We start from the raw sequence: 17,990 nt of genomic DNA, 5'->3' as shown, positions 1-17,990 counted from the left end.
TTTTTTTTTTTTTTTTTTAAAAACTTGTAACCTCTCTGCTTAAAATCCAGAGAAGTCCAACCAATTATTTTTGGTTTTAATTGAGTACTGTTAATTATTATTTGTGCATTTCATAGATAATTGCTTTATAGTAGTCACATCCCCTTCACATGAGTGTTCTGGAACAGTAATCAACTCACCAGTAAAAACTAACGTGAGAGTTTTAACTTGTGTCCATGGGATATTGTAATTTTAGATCCACCCAAGACATACACCCAGGATGGTGTGTGTCTGACTGAATCAGGGATGACGCAGTTACAGAGCCTCACAGTTACAGTCCCCCGAAGAAAACGGTCCAAACCAAAGTTGAAGTTGAAGATTATAAATCAGAATAGCGTGGCTGTCCTTCAGACCCCTCCAGACATCCAATCAGAGCACTCAAGGGATGGAGAAATGGATGACAGTCGAGGTAATAACTAATTCATTTTCCCTTGACTATGTTCACAAGAAGTAAAGTACATAAAATATCTTTTAAAATACATATGTTTTATCTTAGGGTAAATTCTACTGACTTAGGTAACGTTTCCTGTGATCCTTGGTCTTTCTAAGTGAGCTCTTTTCTAGGGCTTTTCAGATTCTCTTCCTTTCACATGTCCTTTAGGGCAGACTGTCTTACGTTATAGAAATCTACCAGAACACCGTATCTCTGAGGATCACGCATGGGAAAATTCAGAGGACATGACTTTGGTTTGCGAGGTAGCAGCTTGAGCCTCAGATGCTGTGAGCTCAGATACCATGGCTGAGTTAAAGTAGAACTTGATCTGTGTGTTTCTACGTGGAAAAACCATTATTACTGTTCAAGTGTAAATTTATGTTCACAGACATTGATCATAAACTTCTCTGTGTATGAACATTTTTTTATCCCATTAGATATCAAGGATTTTCTAGCAGAATCCTTGAGATGACAAAATAACTTTAGTAGTGTGAAATTCAATAGGAGTTACATTTTTGCTGATCTCTGAAGAAAATCACCACAGGCTTGTTTCTTTTTTGATTGCTTATTTCTTTTCAGCTGAGAGATAAAGTAATAATTACTTTTGTTCCAGCATACCGTGTTATATGCAACAGTATTTTCTGAATGCCTACTCTGTGCTGGATGTTGGAAGTCATGTCAGTGTACAAAGCAATTGGAATTCTCCACTCCTGAAACTCACTTTTTAATATTAGGAGAAATGATTATTTTAACATATGTAACATAGGGGCACCTGGGTGGCTCAGTCAGTTAAGTTTCTGACTCTTGATCTCAGCTTAGGTCTTCTTAAAATTTATTTAATGTTTATTTTTGAGAGAGAGAGAGAGGGGAGAGGGGCAGAGAGAGAGAAGGAGACCCCCAATCCCAAGCAGGCTCCAGGCTCTGAGCTGTCAGCATAGAGCCTGGTGTTGGGCTAAACCTCACTAACCACAAGATCATGATCTGAGCCGAAGTCAGATGCTGAACTGACCAAGCCACTCAGGCACCCCTCAGCTCGGGTCTTGATCCTTGGATTGGTTCAAGCCCTACATTGGGCTCTGACGGGTGTGGAGCCTACTTACAAAATAAATAAGTGCATATGTATGTGTGTATCTCCTAATAAACGAGTTATTATAATGTGTTTGGCGAGTACTGTAGAAAGCTAGCAGTGGAATAAGAAGAATCGGTAGTGCATATGGCTGTGTGAGGCATCACGGGCACTGAAAGCAGTATTTGAGGACAGACTTTAAAGAGGTGAGTGAGCCACTTGATTACCTGAGGGAAGAGCATCCCAAATAGCTAGAAAGCTATTGCACAGGCCAAGGGTAGGAGTGTGCCTAGCATTCCTAGTTTGAGGAATGTCATGAAGACTAGTGTGTCCAGTAGTGCAGAAAGGCGATAGTAGGAGGTGGTGACATCAGAATTCTAGTTACATTACAAATCTATAATCATCGAGACCGTTTATGGCATTGGCACAAAACAGGCACATAGACCAATGCAACAGAATAGAGAACCCAGAAATGGAAACTGGACAGTGACATGCAAAAGAATGAACCTGAACCACTTTCTTACACCATACACAAAAATAAATGCAAAATGGATGAAAGACCTAATGTGAGACAGGAAGCCATGAAAATCCTAGAGGAGAAAATAGGCAGTAGCCTCTTTGACATTGGCCACAGCAACTTCTTACTTGACCCATCAGTGGAGGTAAGGGAAACAAAAGCAATGAACTATTGGGACTTCATCAAGATAAAAAGCTTCTGCATGGCGGAGGAAATAATCAGTAAAATTAAAAGGCAGCTCACAGAATGAGAGAAGGTAATTGCAAATGACATATCAGATAAAGGGTTAGTATCCAAAAATCTATAAAGAACTTAACAAACTCAACACTGAAAAATCAAAGAATCCAGTGAAGAAATGGGCAGAAGACAAGAATAGACACTTTTCAAGAAAAGACATCCAGATGGCCAACAGACACATGAAAAAGATACTCAACATCACTCATCAGGGAAACACAAATCAGAACCACATTGAGATACCACCTCACACCTGTCAGAAGGGCCGACATGAAGAACTCAGGACACAACAGACGCTGCCGAGGATGTGGAGAAAGAGGATCTCTTGCACTGCGGGTGGGAATGCACACTGGTGCGGCCGCTCTGGGAAACAGTGTGGAGAGTCCTTAGAAAGTTAAAAGTAGAACTACCCTGTGACCCGGCCATTGCACTATTAGGTATTTATCTAAAGGATACAAAAATGCTGATGTGAAGAGACACATGTACCCCAATGTTTATAATAGCGCTATCAACAATAGCCAAAGTATGGAAAGAGCCCAAATGTCCCATCAACTGATGAATGGATAAAGATGATGTGGTATATATACGATGGAATACCACTTGATGAAACAGAATGAAATCTTGCCTTTGCAACAATGTGGATGGAAGTAGAGTGTATAATGTTATGTGAAATAAGTCAGAGAAAGACATATGATTTCACTCATGTGGACTTTAAGAAACAACATGAACACGGGAAGGGAAGGAAAAAGAAGATAAAAACGGAGGCAAACCATAGGAGACACTTAACCACAGAGAACAAACTGAGAGTTGATGGAAAAGAGGTGTGTGGAAGGCGAGTTAAATGGGTGACAGATAATAAGGAGGGCACTTTTGGGATGAGCACTGGGTGTTTTATGTAGTGATCAATCACTGGGTTCTACTCTGGAATCCAATACTACACTGTAAACTAACTTCAGTTTAAATTTAAAAAAAAAAAGTCATAAAGGAGAGAGGAAGCAAGACTGCATAGGTCACACAGGATCATAAGGCAGTGTTCAAGGAATTTGTGTAATTGGAGGTTTCTGAGAGAATCTTGGTTTAATCTTACTCATATTTTAAATGGAACACCCAGTTGTAATGTGAATAGACTCTTAGGCCCAAGAGCTGTGGTGCCTACATCAGTTAGGAAGGTGCCGAATTTGTGCAGGTGAGAGAGAATTGTGGCTTAGTATCCGTGTGTCTTTTATCAGTTAGCCCTCACATTTTCTGTGCAGTAGGGTGTGTGTGGTTGGGGGAAAAAACTTCCTGATGCTTCTGTATAACTGATGTTCAAATTCTGTTAATCAGAAAATTTGATTTTACAGTTTTGGGGCTTGTGAAGCAATAGTCTATATATCCTGAAGGAATTATTCAGATTACCATCTACCAGCATGCAGTGAAGAAATCTAGTTTCTTTTTTTTTTTTTAATTTTTTTTTAATGTTTTATTTATTTCTAGGAGAGAGAGACAGCGTGAGCAGGGAAGGGTCAGAGAGAGAGGGAGTCACAGACTGAAACAGGCTCCAGGCTCTGAGCTGGCAGTCAGCACAGAGCCCGACACGGGGCTCGAACCCACGAACCGCGAGATCATGACCTAAGCGAAAGTCGGACGCTTAACCGACTAAGCCACCCAGGCGCCCCAAGAAATCTAGTTTCTAAGGACAGTGGAAAATCTGAAAAATGGTTCCATAGTTACTTAAATCTGGGAAATGCTACATTTCATAGAATTTGAAAAGATATCTTGAGAGTATACATTAATTCCCGGAGTAGGAGATTGTAAAACCTTTAAAAATGTGGCAGAACCACAAGAAAAACGCCTGAGAAGGTTTTCCCTTCCACTCGTGTTGTGTAGGGCAGCGTTCAGGGAAATGATGGGTGTGGCTTCAGGTTGTGGCTTCCAGATTGGGTCACTTGAAAGTGATGTTCTACCTGAGATCACATGGATGTACATCCTAGGTCCACAGGAGCCCACAGAGTCCACACACCTCCCGTGACCCTCTTGGAACGTCGTCACACGTCACAGCGCCTTCTCGTAGCTTTTGTCAGCTGTTGGCTCTTCAGGAAAATAAGTCATGAGCAGTCATCTTAGCACATCAGAAACAAATTCCTTGTGCAACAGAGGCAAACCTTTTTCTAATTCACTTACTAGGATCTGGAAACCTTGTTATACTGTGTGCCCACGCACACGCACGCACACACACATACACCGAAATCCAAAGAAAACCGAAACACTATGTTGTGTCTCCACAGTGGGAACACGATGCCCCAGTATAGTCCAGTGTGAGGGGATGGATGTCTGCGGGTGTGGGCCTCAGGTTGAGTTTAGGATCCAGCAGGCAAGGGGTGGGGGTAGAGTGGAGCTGGAAATGGTAGTAAGATGTGGGGGTAGGGGGGGCAGGTGGAGAGAGGCAGCAGGTGGATACGTTATTACTGCCTGTAATGTTGCCACTAATTCTCTTAACTTTTAAAAATTTAATGGGGCGCCTGGGTGGCTTAGTCGGTTAAGCGTCTGACTTTCGCTTAGGTCATGATCTCACGGTTCGTGGGTTCGAGCCCCGCGTCGGGCTCTGTGCTGACTGCCAGCTCAGAGCCTGGAGCCTATTTCAGAGTCTGTGCCTCCCTCTCTCTCTGACCCTCTCCTGCTCATGCTGTCTCTCTCTCTCCTAGAAATAAATAAAAATATTTAAAAAAAAAATTTATTTGTGGAAAACTGATACAGTCACATGGTTAAAAACTGAAAAAGAATTAAGGATAAGTAGTGAGAAGTGTCCCTCTCTCCCCTGTCATCAGTGTTGGATGGAGAGTTTTTGGTAAATAGGTGTTACTCCATTACAGTTGTAGTTGGAGCTCAGAAGAGGGTTCTAGGCTACAGAGACAGTCTTGGGGTCCTGAGCCTGAAGATGGAATTGAAAGCAAAGGGAAGATTTTCTTAAGTGCAAACTGACTTTTGTCTTTTGGAGCATTCTCTGTGTTTCCTCTTCCCTGAAGCTTCTGTTTCATTTCCTGAAAACCGCATTAAGCAGCGTGAGCGCTACAAGCATTTGGGGCCTCTTCCATGGTTTTGTACATTTTTTTACTGGATGCACGGTTAGAACCGCTCAGCGGCCCCTTCGCCTTCTATTTCCTATTACACTGGAATTATGTATTTGATAGATTTTTTCCAAATGGATCTGTATATTTCTCTTTTGTCCAGAAGGAGAACTTGTGGACTGTGATGGGAAATCAGAATCTAGTCCTGAGCGGGAAGCCGTGGATGAGGAAACGAAGGGGACGGAAGGAGGAGATGGTGTAAAAAAGAGAAAAAGGAAACCATACAGACCAGGTATCACCTAGGCGTTTTCATGTAATCAACACTTTGTTAATTTAAGAAAAAATACAGTATTGAGGGCTCCAGTTAGAATTAAATGAACAAGATGAAATATAGCTCCTTAACTCTCCATACAAAAACTCCATTGAACTGAACTGTTTGAATATACATTTTAGGTGGCAAATTCCTTAGGTTGAGTATGTGACTACGTCACGAAAAATTATTATTTTAATTCCTTATCCCAATGTCATCCTATTTATTTATACTTGGACCTTTAAAACCATTTGTATATTTTTTCTCTGATGTGTACTTGCGTAATTCTCTTAATTTTCAGCATTCATACATACTATTTACATTTTTAAAACTTATTTCAGTGTTTGTGTAGGAACCAGTAAGTGTACAATGTGAGGGCGAGATGAGAGTTCTTAGGCTTCCTAAATTTATAGACCAGTTGATAAAGGACTGATTACATTCTGTCTGATTTCCTCCCTGCCTCAGAGGTGGAAGGAAAGGCTCTCTTGCTTATAAAATTTTATTTGCCTTATTGGAAAAAATTACTGAAACGGTTACAATGCAGAACTTGTGGGCTTTCTTTAGACACTTTATTAATGTCTATTTACCAATCAATGAGACAGTAAGTGGAATCAATTCAGTCTTTAATCTTCTAACTGCTTATATTTTATTGATGAGTGTTCTAAATACCTTTTGATGTGCAAGGAAAAACTGTCTCACTGTCATATGTATTTTGCAAGACCTTAAGAAGGTAACCTTCCTTATAGATGATGGGTCACATCTAAAATAAGGACGTAAATTAGCTTCGTCCGAGTCACTGCATGAAAATCATTTCATTTTTCCCTAGTAGGAGGCTTATTACTACACGTGCTTTTTAAGACACTGAAAACTCCTCCTAGGAGCTTAAATTGATTATTGTTTTCTCTGACTGCCTTTCATGAAGGTCATCCCTGTGACTGAGGGACCCATTAGATCACAAAGTGGGATAGCCTTACTTTTGACTGTGTGTCAGGCTCTAGTCTGTGGGCTTTATCTCTGTCACGTTATTTAATCCTTATAATAGACGTATGAGGAGGTGCTAGACGCCATCCCTGTTTTACCAGTGAGGGAACTGGAAACACTTAAAAGTTAGGTAACTTTCCCAAAGTCAGAGTAACCAGAATTAGAGTTTGTGCTTGTAACTCTAGAGCTGTATGTGTCTCATGTCCATGGGCCTTAACTAGACACATTACCCCCTGAAGTCACCCTGATTTTGTTTGGATCATCTAGTTTTGTTTATATCTTGTATCCATTCTCCCTAGCAAATGTACTAGTAATTTGAATGATGATATTTGAGTTACTAATATTTGCTAAACAAGTATAATTTACTGTAACATTTACTCTGACGCTGTTTAGAAGAAGAAATGCATGCAGTCTTTCTGTACTCTAATAATGTTATTTTTATACTTGTTTGGTTAGTGATAAGGTAACAGTAGTACCTTATTGTAATTTGCTTATTTCAAACTCTTGTGTAAGAAAACAATTTATTTAAATTAGCCAATATTTGTGAAATGCCTCATTATTTAAGCAGTATCACTCACCTCACTGTGAAAATACAGAGAGAAATCAGTTATTTACAAGGTTTCCCAATTTCTTTTTTGGCTAGGTATTGGTGGATTTATGGTACGGCAAAGAAGTCGAACTGGGCAAGGAAAAACGAAAAGATCTGTCATCAGGAAAGATTCCTCAGGCTCTATATCTGAGCAGTTACCTAACAGAGATGATGGTATGGTCCTGATTTTGTTTGATTTAACTCCCTTTTCTTGCTCTCTCTATGAAAAAGAACCATCCTGTGGAAAAGCAGTCACAACCATATTGCTTCTTATTGATCCATAGTTGGGAGTGCCTGGGGAGCTCATGCCTGTAACACAGAAATGCGGTTTGATAAAGAAAAAGATTTAAATCCAATAGAGTATATTCCTCTGAGATTTTCTAATAAACAAGGTTTTTTTTCCTTGAGTTAAATATAAACAGTTTAGGGACTGAATCACTTAGTTAAACCAGGGGTTTCCTGATCATCTCACAAAAGGCCTTTTCTTCACCTCTCTTCGCTACTTGGTGTAAAATTGGAAACTTTATTTTGTTGAAAGTGACAGGGTACTCCAACGGTTTTTAACCAAACTGTATAATGTTTTAGAAATATGTCTTCCAATTAATATTCTGTCATCTTCACTTAGATCTTCAAAGAATGCTAAGTCATTAAGTTACAGCTTGAGAATTGGTTCTGAGGAACACTGTCGGCATGGCCACAGCCTGTGTGCTTTATGTATTTTAAATGTTTTCTGTAAGATGTGAACAAGAGATGTTTCAGCATGTGCTCTGATTGGAGTTCTTCCATTATTATGAGGTGGGGTTTTGACCTGTGAATTAACGAAAATTACAAATTGCGATCTTAAAAGGAAACACCAGACGGTTTTAAAGGGGTTCCTACTATGACTCTAACAATATGACTATAACGTGACTATCACAAGCCCACAGAAATGTGACCTGTTCAGTGAGCCTGGTTTTGTGTTTTCCAGCTCTATTCTGCCATCTAATTTCAGGTCTGTTAGGTTAGTGTTTTATCCCTTCACGTGTGGTACCCAGAGCGGTTCATTGAGTTTTTATTTTATAACCCCTTGTTTCCCTTTCTGAATTGGCTTTTCAGGGTCTTAGCGCTTTCTGGCGTCTCTGTATAGCGCACTCCTAGTCCGTCCTCTGTTACTTCCTTACGTGCCTGAGTGACGTGGAGCCTGAGTATTAACGCCGTGCGCACGTGTGATTCTAGGGGCATCTCTCCTGCCCTTCTTCCTTGTGCCTCATTCCACTGTTTACCCTGTGACGTAGATACGTGCATACATGCCATAGATTACTGTTTATTTATTTTTACTGTGGGTTCATATTCTTTAGAACATTCTGTGAACTTGGAGGACTGAATTGCAGGCAGCTTCTTGCAGCGTGTCTGCATCTTTCGTCACCAGGATCGTGATGTGTTGCCACCCCAGTACTTCTTTAGCTTAAAGAGTTGAGCTTAAATTCTTACCTTGAAGGTTTTTGGTCCACCTGTGTCCTATAAATTCAGATTTCTTACGCATTCGCGTTATATTGAATTTATGAACTCTCCAGGAAGATATTTCCCTTTTTGCCTTTCTGCCCAGCACCAAATTCCATGACAAGGTGACAGGCAGTTGGCTTGGCTGTTGGGGTGGGGGGGGGGGGGGGGTGGGGGGGGGGGGGGGGGGGTTGGGAGGATGTCTTTCTTGAGCATGGAGTCCTTCAGGTTCTTACCTTATGATTAACCTGTAGTTAATCACCTTGCCCTTGAGGGAGGGAGTAAGGCCTTGAACATTGTCTTCTAGTCCCCCATTCCTCAGGAGGCTCTGAAAACCGGAGCTCGAGGTCACTGCATGTTAGCAGAACCTCAGAAAGCTTTACCTAGTTCTTTGCTTCTTTCTTTCTGTGGTTCCTGTTTCACCTTAATTTTTAGTCTTTGAGGATTCTTTATTTTCTGGTAGATTACTGGTACATTTAAAAAGATTGTTCGAAAATTTTTTTACCCATCATTTGTAGTTGTTTTCGGAAGTCAGTCCCTTTACGTACTCTGGCAATAGAAGTGCCCACACTGGTACTTAGAAGGGATGTGCTGTTTGTCGTGGGACTGTGAGGCTATCACCTGACTGCTCTCTTAACTGCTTTAAGTCGTGTACTTTCTTCTTTGCTAATTTCATAGATCAAAATTTTGTTTTAGTTCCATTTCTCTGATTGAAGACTGAACATTCATAGCATATTTATGGGCGTGTGTGCAGTGGTGGTATATTATTATAACATATACTACAAAAACTCAGTTTGCAATAAATCCCTGAACTTGGAATTGCTGGATTGAAGAACACACATTTTCAAAAAGACTTTTGTTGGATCTGGCCAGTAAGCCCTACAGAGAGGCTGTCCCTGCTAAGTTGCCTTTAGTAGCATGTGCATACCATTTCCCCATACTCCTAAGCATTGGTGCTTTCATTATTTTAGTTTTTAACAGACTGTCGATGGTAAAGGAAATAATTTGCTGCTCTGCAAGTAAGGAAATACTCGAGAGACAAAAATAAACATATACTGATACTAAATAGACGTGCAATGAATTTTTTATGATGCCTAAAAGTTAGTAATAAACTTGCTTTGACATCTTTTTGTGAAAGAGCCTGTTTGTCAAGTCATGCTGTACACATTAAACTTCCACAGTATTGTATGTCAATCACATCTCAATAAAACTGGAGAGAAAAAAGAAGCTTGTTGGTTTATATGGATCTGTGTAGATGATGGTTAGCTGTAAAGTTACTTTGGGTGCATCTGTCTGAAAAACTTGAATCCCGCATGTTTATAAATGTGACTGTTGTTTCAGGCTGGAGTGAGCATTTACCAGATACACTAGTTGATGAAGCTGTTTCTGTTACTGAAAACACTGAAAAAATAAAGAAGAGATACCGAAAAAGGAAAAATAAGCTTGAAGAAACTTTCCCTGCCTATTTACAAGTAATATTTTGCTTTACATTATATTGTGTAGTTTATTAACAAAAGAAATGTAATGTATTGAGTTTTGAAAAATAGTTTTATTATTTTTGTTACTGTTTTACTCGTTCTTAATTATTGATTTTAAATGCCAGTTTACCTTTCAGAAGCCCATAGAAATTAACATTTACTTTTTTGTGCTTTGATACTTTTCATAAAATATCAAAGCTTATGATACTTTCAAGGTTTTTATCCCAGGTTTTCACTTCTAAGTGTTTCATAAGACATACAAGGACACTTTGAAGTGGGGGAGAGCTCATTCTTCCAAACCAGTGGCACATGTGTTCTCCCCAAACCCACGTCCTCTGGACAGTTCCCTTGGCCAGTACGGGTTAGAGTAATTACACTGAATGAATCAAGGTGGATTTTTAGTAGCCACAGTTAGAGCTTTTAATAATTGTTTACCACTTTCAGAGGTCAGTGATCCAAAGTATTAAGTAGAATTTTGTTTTGTTTTGTTTTCTGAAATGTACATCAGAGAAACATCCCTCATGTGAAGACATTCTTTGCTAGGTGTAGGCTCCATGAAAACACAAACCTGTCTAGTTTATTGTGTAAGCGTCAAGTCACAGAAGAGCTCCAGGCCATGAGATTTTCTGGAAAGGGCCCTCCCTGTGTTAGAGACAGGACTGAGTTCACCATGCAGCTCTGCCTCTGGCAGATAGCGGTTCCCGAACAGGGACTCCTCCCTCTTGGGCCTCTCTGTCCTCAGGTGTGAGAGTAGGATTGGCACAGAAGATGGTCCTTGAGGGTCCATCCTAATGTCCCTGTGTGTGTGAGTGTTCCTCTGATCTGTTCCTCCCACACAGTAATGGGCTACATAAATAACCTCGTTATGGCTTGAATTGAATTTAGTTTCTTACCTTAATTTTCCACTTGGCTCTTAACAGTTTAGCTGGTTTTAAAAGTAAATTTCATCTCCACTAATATCCAGTTTTTTCATTTTTCTTTTTTTAATAATGAGAAGTGTAAAAATCACATACTCATTTGAATAGAAAGTCTTTTGAGTTTAATAAACTTGTAAACATAGTATATAGTGTATGATATAATATATGAGTGTAAGTGTTTATTAGACAACTAATCTACAGGGTCAGTGTCCATTTGAGAAAGAGAGAGAGAGAGAGCGAGCAAGCGAGCGCAAGCGAGAGTGAGTGCGGGGTTGGGAGTGGGGGCGGTGGGGCCAGAAGATCTCCTAAAAGGGCTCTCCACTGACAGCAGAGAGCCCATTGGAGGACTGGAACTCATGAGCTGTGAGATCATGACCTGAGCCCAAATCAGATGCATAACCGACCGAGCCACCCAGGCGCCCCCGGGGCAGTGTCCATTTTAGAGTTGAGCCTTTAAGGTTGGAGTCCTGGGTTTGAATAGTGCTCTGCTGCTGGTTAGCTCTGTGATCTCATTCTGGTCAATGCCTGTGTGCCCAGAAATGCTGAGAGACTGATTAAGAATTCTGTGTGGAAAGTACTTGTGCCACACGTGTTGTTAGTCTTTAATACGTGTTTGTTTTTCCCATATTCTCTTCAAATACCTAACTGTAACTTTTTTTAAGCACACGATAGTAATTTTATTGGTCAGAAAATACTCCCCACCTTTATTGTTTAGATTATCTTTAATGGCATTCTTTTTGCTGTCTCCCAGTCCCTTCCCACTCCCTTTTAATAATCCTTTGTTGAGAACATCGAGTAGATAGCATGTTTCTCCACCCCTCCCTCCTCTTACCAATTCTTCTGTAAAGTGTAATCTGTATCTAGGAAGCCTTCTTTACCTGGTGTATGAAAATAGGAAACTGACCATACGGTGGAAAACATAGGAAAACTTCATACAGTGGGAAAGAGCCTTTACAAGCAGTGGGTCTGGTTGCCTGATTAACTGCTGTAATCTTCATCTTGTGAGCCGGATTGTTTCCTCTGATGTGCATCGGCAGTACCTAACTGGGTTTTCGGGTTTTTTGGGGGGTGGGTGGGAAGTGATATGGAGGAAGCCACTGTAATGATGCTGTTTCTTGGACATCTTGTGGCAGCAGCTCTGGCTTCCCCCACTGACTGGGGAAGCACATGGTGATGAAGGCCACAGGGATTCGGTAGCCACTTTTCCAGTTTTTCTTTATTAATCATAACAGTGTCAAGACAGAGTAGAGAAATATTTATGTGGTCTCCTAGTGCTGTTCCTGTGACCTTAGGAGCGCCCGTAGTAGATTTAAAATCTCCAGTTGGTTCTTGGAGTCACATTATCAAGTTAGAAACCATGTGGAGCCATTCTTTATATAAAGTTAATAAAAAACCATCAAAATAATAAGAATATTACAGTTTTTGATAAATAGCACTGAAATCTTCATGAGTCATTAAAAAAAATTCTTGCTAATCATGATCTCAGATGTTATACCAAAGGCATGAAATAAATGATTTCTAAATTTTAAGATGCTCTACTCTTCAACATTTTTCCTAATGATAAAAGTATCACTCGTGTAAGAAACAAACCATCCTCTACCCAGTGATCAGCTTTGCTTATTTTCAGAATTAAAAAAATTTTTTTTTAATCTTTATTTTTAAGAGAGAGGCTGAGTGAGGGAGGGCCAGAGAGAGAGAAGAGATGGAGGGAGACACAGAATCTGAAACAGGCTTCAGGCTCTAAGCTCTCAGCACAGAGCCCAATGCAGGGCTGAAACTCACGAACCATGAGACTATAACCTCAGCTGAAGTCGGACGTTTAACCGACTAAGCCCCCCAGGCACCCCTCAAATTTCTTTTTATACTGAAACAGCTTGTTCTTTTAAAAAAAAAAGTGAAAATTTCAAATATATCATCACCTTGACCAGATTTCACATACAGCTCCTTCCCCATACCTTTTTCAGAAGTTAGCATTGTTAACAGTTTGTTGTTTATTCTTTCAGAACTTCCTAAATAATTTATTATTAAATTGTGAGTGAAAGTATTCTTGGTTTGTATTTTATATTTTGTTGGACATATCACTCAATTTGTTTCCTTTTAATACTGTATTTCAGAGCTTTTTTTGATAGCATAGCTCTGTGTCCTTTTAAAATGTTGATGTGTTTTATAGTTTGTGTGTCTGTAATTTGTTTGGCCCTGTGCCTTTTGACAAATTGAAGCTGTTTTCTCCTGTAGTATTATAAGTAATGCTACAGTGAGCCTTTTCTGTGTATCTTTGGCAAGTGTGTATTAAATGTTGAGCTTCTACAAAATGGGCCTCTAGAAAGGATCCCCTTTCCACACAGACCACCTTACAGAAAATAGACTAAAGCAGAATTGTTGGGTTGAAGTGAAGTGTGTGTGGGTGGGGTTCCAAGGGCTTCCTTTTGTCCTCTTTATTGATCCTTGAGAAGTTTTGGAGAGGTCCTTGTGTTGTAAGGAACACAGCTTGAAACACTAGTCTCAAGGGTAGTGAAAGTATATTGAAATGGAGAAATGTTAATATGAGTAAGTGAATAAGAAGCCAAAAGCCTTTAATAGCAGTAAATTTTGTGCACATAGTATGTTTCAAATGAGTGTAAAAACCCTCTTTAAGATTTATAACATGTTAAGTCCTTAATGTGGTTATGTGAGTCAATATGAGGTTACTAAATCTACCTGAAGTATGTAAATATTAAAGCTATAGATCAAAGCCTTGTGCTATTTTCTGCAAGTAATCTATAAATATTAAATAATATTCAAGAAGCTTTAGTTTTTCTTATGAATTAAGGTGCCAATAGTATTATAAATTTATCAATTTTTAAATTATAGCCCAATCTCTTGGAATTATTGGATTATTATATTGCATCTCCTAGAAACATTCGACACCCTTGTGTGGTTTTATTTGCATAATTTTATCTCTAGTAAACCTACAAAAAATTGTTTATAAAGAGGGGAAATCTATATAAAAGAATTGACAGGTTATTTCTATATTCATATATTTCTCTGTTCAGTTTCTGTATTCTTGAATACCAAGTTTTGGTGTTATTTCTGCCTTCTTGTCAAAAACAGAATTACCTGTTAACTTAGAATTTTATAACTAAATCATTTTCATATGTGCTTATCTTTATCTAGGAAGCTTTCTTTGGAAAAGATCTTCTAGATACAAGTAGACAAAACAAGCTAAGTTTAGATAATCTATCCGAAGATATGGCTCAACTTTCATATAAAACAAACATGAACACAAATTTCTTGGATCCTTCCTTAGATCCACTACTTAGTTCATCCTCAACTCCAGCAAAACCTGGAACTCACGGTATGTGGAATCATTTGCAGATGTGTTCTTTATCCTGTGACGTTCATATTCCTTGTAATCGAACCTTTGAAATGCTTTAGTTTGGCCTCATAGACATTTTAAAAATCAGCCTCACTGAAGTATAATTTGCATTTAGTAAATGCAACTATTTTAAGTGGGCAGGTCTAGAAGATTTGGCAAATTTATCTGTGTAACTCCACCAAAATCAAGAGTTGCAAAGAAAAATACTCAGTTTATAGCATGCTGCGGATAGTGTACAGAGGCGTGATTTTCCCATAATTGAGTAATAAATGTAACTGTCTTCGACTTAAGTGAGGTAGATTTTTGTTAATTACGTAGCCCAAAGAAATTCAAAAGAGGGAAACAAAAGAATGCTGTTGTCTGGGAACTGGCTGACAGACTGTGTTAATACGGTAGAATATCTTGTCCTGACAGTCTGGGCTGGAGAAGTTTTTGTTGGAGGGTGGCCCTGTGATGTCCCATGGGACACTTAGCAACTCTGTCCCCATGATCTTGTGATGATCAGAAATGTTGCCAAATGTCCCCTGCACTGAGAACCGTTCCCCTAGGTCGAGTGAATATGGGGACTATTTAGAAGCAGAAAAAGGTATGAGAAGTAACATAAAGTACTATTAATGTCAGCAAGGGTCTAGGAGTTTAAGTGGTTCAGTATGTAGGAGCTGTAATCACAGAATTTTTCCCCACTTCTAGATTTTGTACCTATTAGTTATAAATTAATGGTTTTCTGACAAACGTCCTTTTTGCCATTGATTATATTTTTTACTCAGCAAATTTTATAAACTCAATTTGGAAAGTAATTTTAAGGCAACCTTTTACTGAAAGATGACTTTGGGTATATTAAGTAGTTACAGCTCCATTTACCTGGCATTACCCTGGTTGACATACAGGCCTTTATTTTAACTTCTTGAAATGATTGGAAGCAGTCTTACCAGCCCCCTTGGACACATACGGGACGTCCCGTCTTCCTTATGATTAGCAACGGGGAGTTAAAGGAGTGATCTGAAGGCCATGCTTTTTACCTGTTTCATCTTGGCCGATCATTTTAATCCTGTTGTTTTCAGGACCTACCTGCTCTTACCCGTGTCTGTGTATTGTTAACGTAATACGCAGTGAAAGACCTGCGGGTCCTTCAAAGGGTATCTTACTGTGAAATTCCATTTAGATAGAAGTTGCTGGCACTTGAGTTTTTATGAGAAAGAGAAAGGATGTTGGGCAGAGGCATATTGTGGCAGGAAAAAAACATGGATAAATTCACGAAGCTGCTGAGAATGGTTTGGTGACGAAGCTGCAGTATGGGGGACTGGAGTAGCACCCACTCCAGAACCCAGACTCCATGGCTGTTCTCTGCAGTTGGACGACTCTTGACTTTCTAATAAGCGACTTCCTAGTAGCGGTTTCTTGGATTTCATTCAACGTAGTCTGTTCCATCAGTTCTAATGGTGTGTTGGTAGGATAGAAAATACCTTTCATCAAGTAGGGTGAACTTTTAAAATACGGTGTTAGAAAAATGTTTGTTGTAATTTATGTAGTAGAATTCCATTGGTTTAACGCGCGCGCGTGTGTGCGCACAATCTCTACAAGAATGATCCATTTGAATTTTCCTTCAAATGTCTAGAGAAGACACGGTTGAAGTAAGTTTATTTCTCTAAACACTTCACAAATATTTGGACATTTAATTTACATGAGTTTTCAGTTTGAAAGATTATAATCTAATGTATTCTATTTGACAAGTGTATGTTTAGCGGGACAAGACTGTCTTATAGGGATATTTGATCTAGAATCTTAACAGTATTTTATGTCCCTTCCCCCCCTTTTAAAATAAAAACACAGTTGTTGTGGATGAAAACATCCAGATGTGCCTTAACTTAAATGACTGATGTAATTATTAAAGCTAATCACTTGTCTTCCTGACGTGTCTAGAGATCTTTGGAGTCCTCCTCCACTCTTTATTATCTCACACCGCACACCTGATGACATCCACAAACTTGCCTCTGCCTTTGAGATGTAGCCCAAAGTCAGCCATGTCTTACCTCCGCTCTCCCTGCAGCTCCGGTGCCTGCATCACACTTCTCATNCCCCCCCCCCTGCAGCCTGCACTTTCCGCGTCCTGTGACCTGCTAGCCATCAGCCTTCCACCAGCTTCCCATTCTGCTTTCTAATGTGGACTATACAGCTCAGTCTCCACCATGACTTATAAACCATACATTATCTCATGTCGCTGCCTTTTTCATTTCCTGCCTCTCCTTCTCTTCATTACTACAGTCCCCGCCCTGGCCACACTTGGCAACACCTCTCCTGCTCCAGCCTTTCCACCTGCTTGTCCCTCTGCCTGGAGTGCTCTCTCCACCTTTGTGCATATTCCTCCCTTAGTCCATGTATAGTTATCCTTGGTCATGTCCTTTAAAAGTTCTTCCCTGACTACTGTAGCTAATACTTTATCATCTCCACATCTTATTCTTAATCCTTTTTCCTTCTTGTTCTCTTCATAGCATTTATACTGATATCATTTATTTACCAACTTCCTCTGTGAAAGTAAACAAAGTAGGCATGCACATTGTTTTGCTTAGTCTGAATTCCCGGTGGCTGGAATGATGCCTTTTAACATAATCCATCGACACAATTCTGTGGGTGCTGACATTGTTTGGATAAATAAGTGAATGCTTAATCAGTATTAAGATGAAAGTTGGAAGTAGGCATCTAACTAGATGGTACCTACTTTATACTTCACAAGGAATTTCTAAATAATGTGTTTGACTTTCATATTTTATTTATCTTCTGTGTTTTATTTTCTAATGTCACTTTTAGAGGTGCTGCTTTCTTAATGCATTTTTTGTTTCGTTATAGCATTCTGTTTCACTTTTATTGCCTTTATTTTATTGGTCTTTATTTTAAATTTTATTTTATTAATATACATTAGTTGCAAAACAAAAAATCGTCTTAATTTTTAATGTTTTGTTATTCAAAACATTGGTGTACGTTTTCTTTGAAAACTTCCTTATTTTAAAAGTAATAATCTTAACTTTTTATGATTCTAGCACTTAGCATCTGTGTAGTCTAGATATTTAGTGAGTGGTTGAACGAGTGAGGGTGTTGTAGAATGTAATGTGTAGGACAATATCGAGACTTTAAAAATATACTTGCTATGCTTAGGTACGACTGGTGACCCCTTAGCTGATATTTCTGAAGTCTTAAACACAGATGATGACATTCTTGGAATAATTTCAGATGACCTTGCAAAATCAGTTGATCATTCAGGTATATATGTCTATATTTGTCTAGTGTCTGTTTTATGATCCAATGAGAGGTGTATGCGTGTGTGGAACAAGTTTTAGTTTTTCTCCAAAACTGAAAAAAATGTTTGTTTTGGCTTTGTCAACGAACTCGTCATTTTATTTGATCTACTTCAGCCTTTCTGCTTTAGGAGAGGAAATAGCAAGTTAATTTCTGTTGTCTTTCTAATCGCATCCACCTTCAGGCTTGTTGCCCTACAGTCTTGCTGTATCTTGTTTCTTCTTTTGTTTGCACTGCCCCTCACTTCCCGGCCC

The 17,990-nt window shown here is 39.3% G+C and overlaps 1 protein-coding gene across 1 annotated transcript in view; it reads left to right on the top strand.

Moving 5' to 3' along the window:
* KMT2C (lysine methyltransferase 2C) overlaps nt 1-17,990 on the top strand; it is a 272,429-nt gene that overhangs the window by 201,578 nt on the left and 52,861 nt on the right. The window contains exons 23-28 of the mRNA XM_077761227.1: nt 236-448; nt 5,500-5,628; nt 7,271-7,390; nt 10,037-10,167; nt 14,244-14,424; nt 17,596-17,700. Coding sequence (XP_077617353.1) covers nt 236-448; nt 5,500-5,628; nt 7,271-7,390; nt 10,037-10,167; nt 14,244-14,424; nt 17,596-17,700 — 879 coding nt within the window. The remainder of the gene's footprint in view (nt 1-235; nt 449-5,499; nt 5,629-7,270; nt 7,391-10,036; nt 10,168-14,243; nt 14,425-17,595; nt 17,701-17,990) is intronic.

The sequence above is a fragment of the Crocuta crocuta genome, unplaced genomic scaffold, assembly GCF_008692635.1.
Source record: "Crocuta crocuta isolate KB4526 unplaced genomic scaffold, BGI_CrCroc_1.0 scaffold408, whole genome shotgun sequence".
NCBI lineage: Eukaryota > Metazoa > Chordata > Mammalia > Carnivora > Hyaenidae > Crocuta > Crocuta crocuta.
Note: the sequence above shows the minus strand (reverse complement) of the source record. Positions and strands in the feature narration are given on the sequence as shown.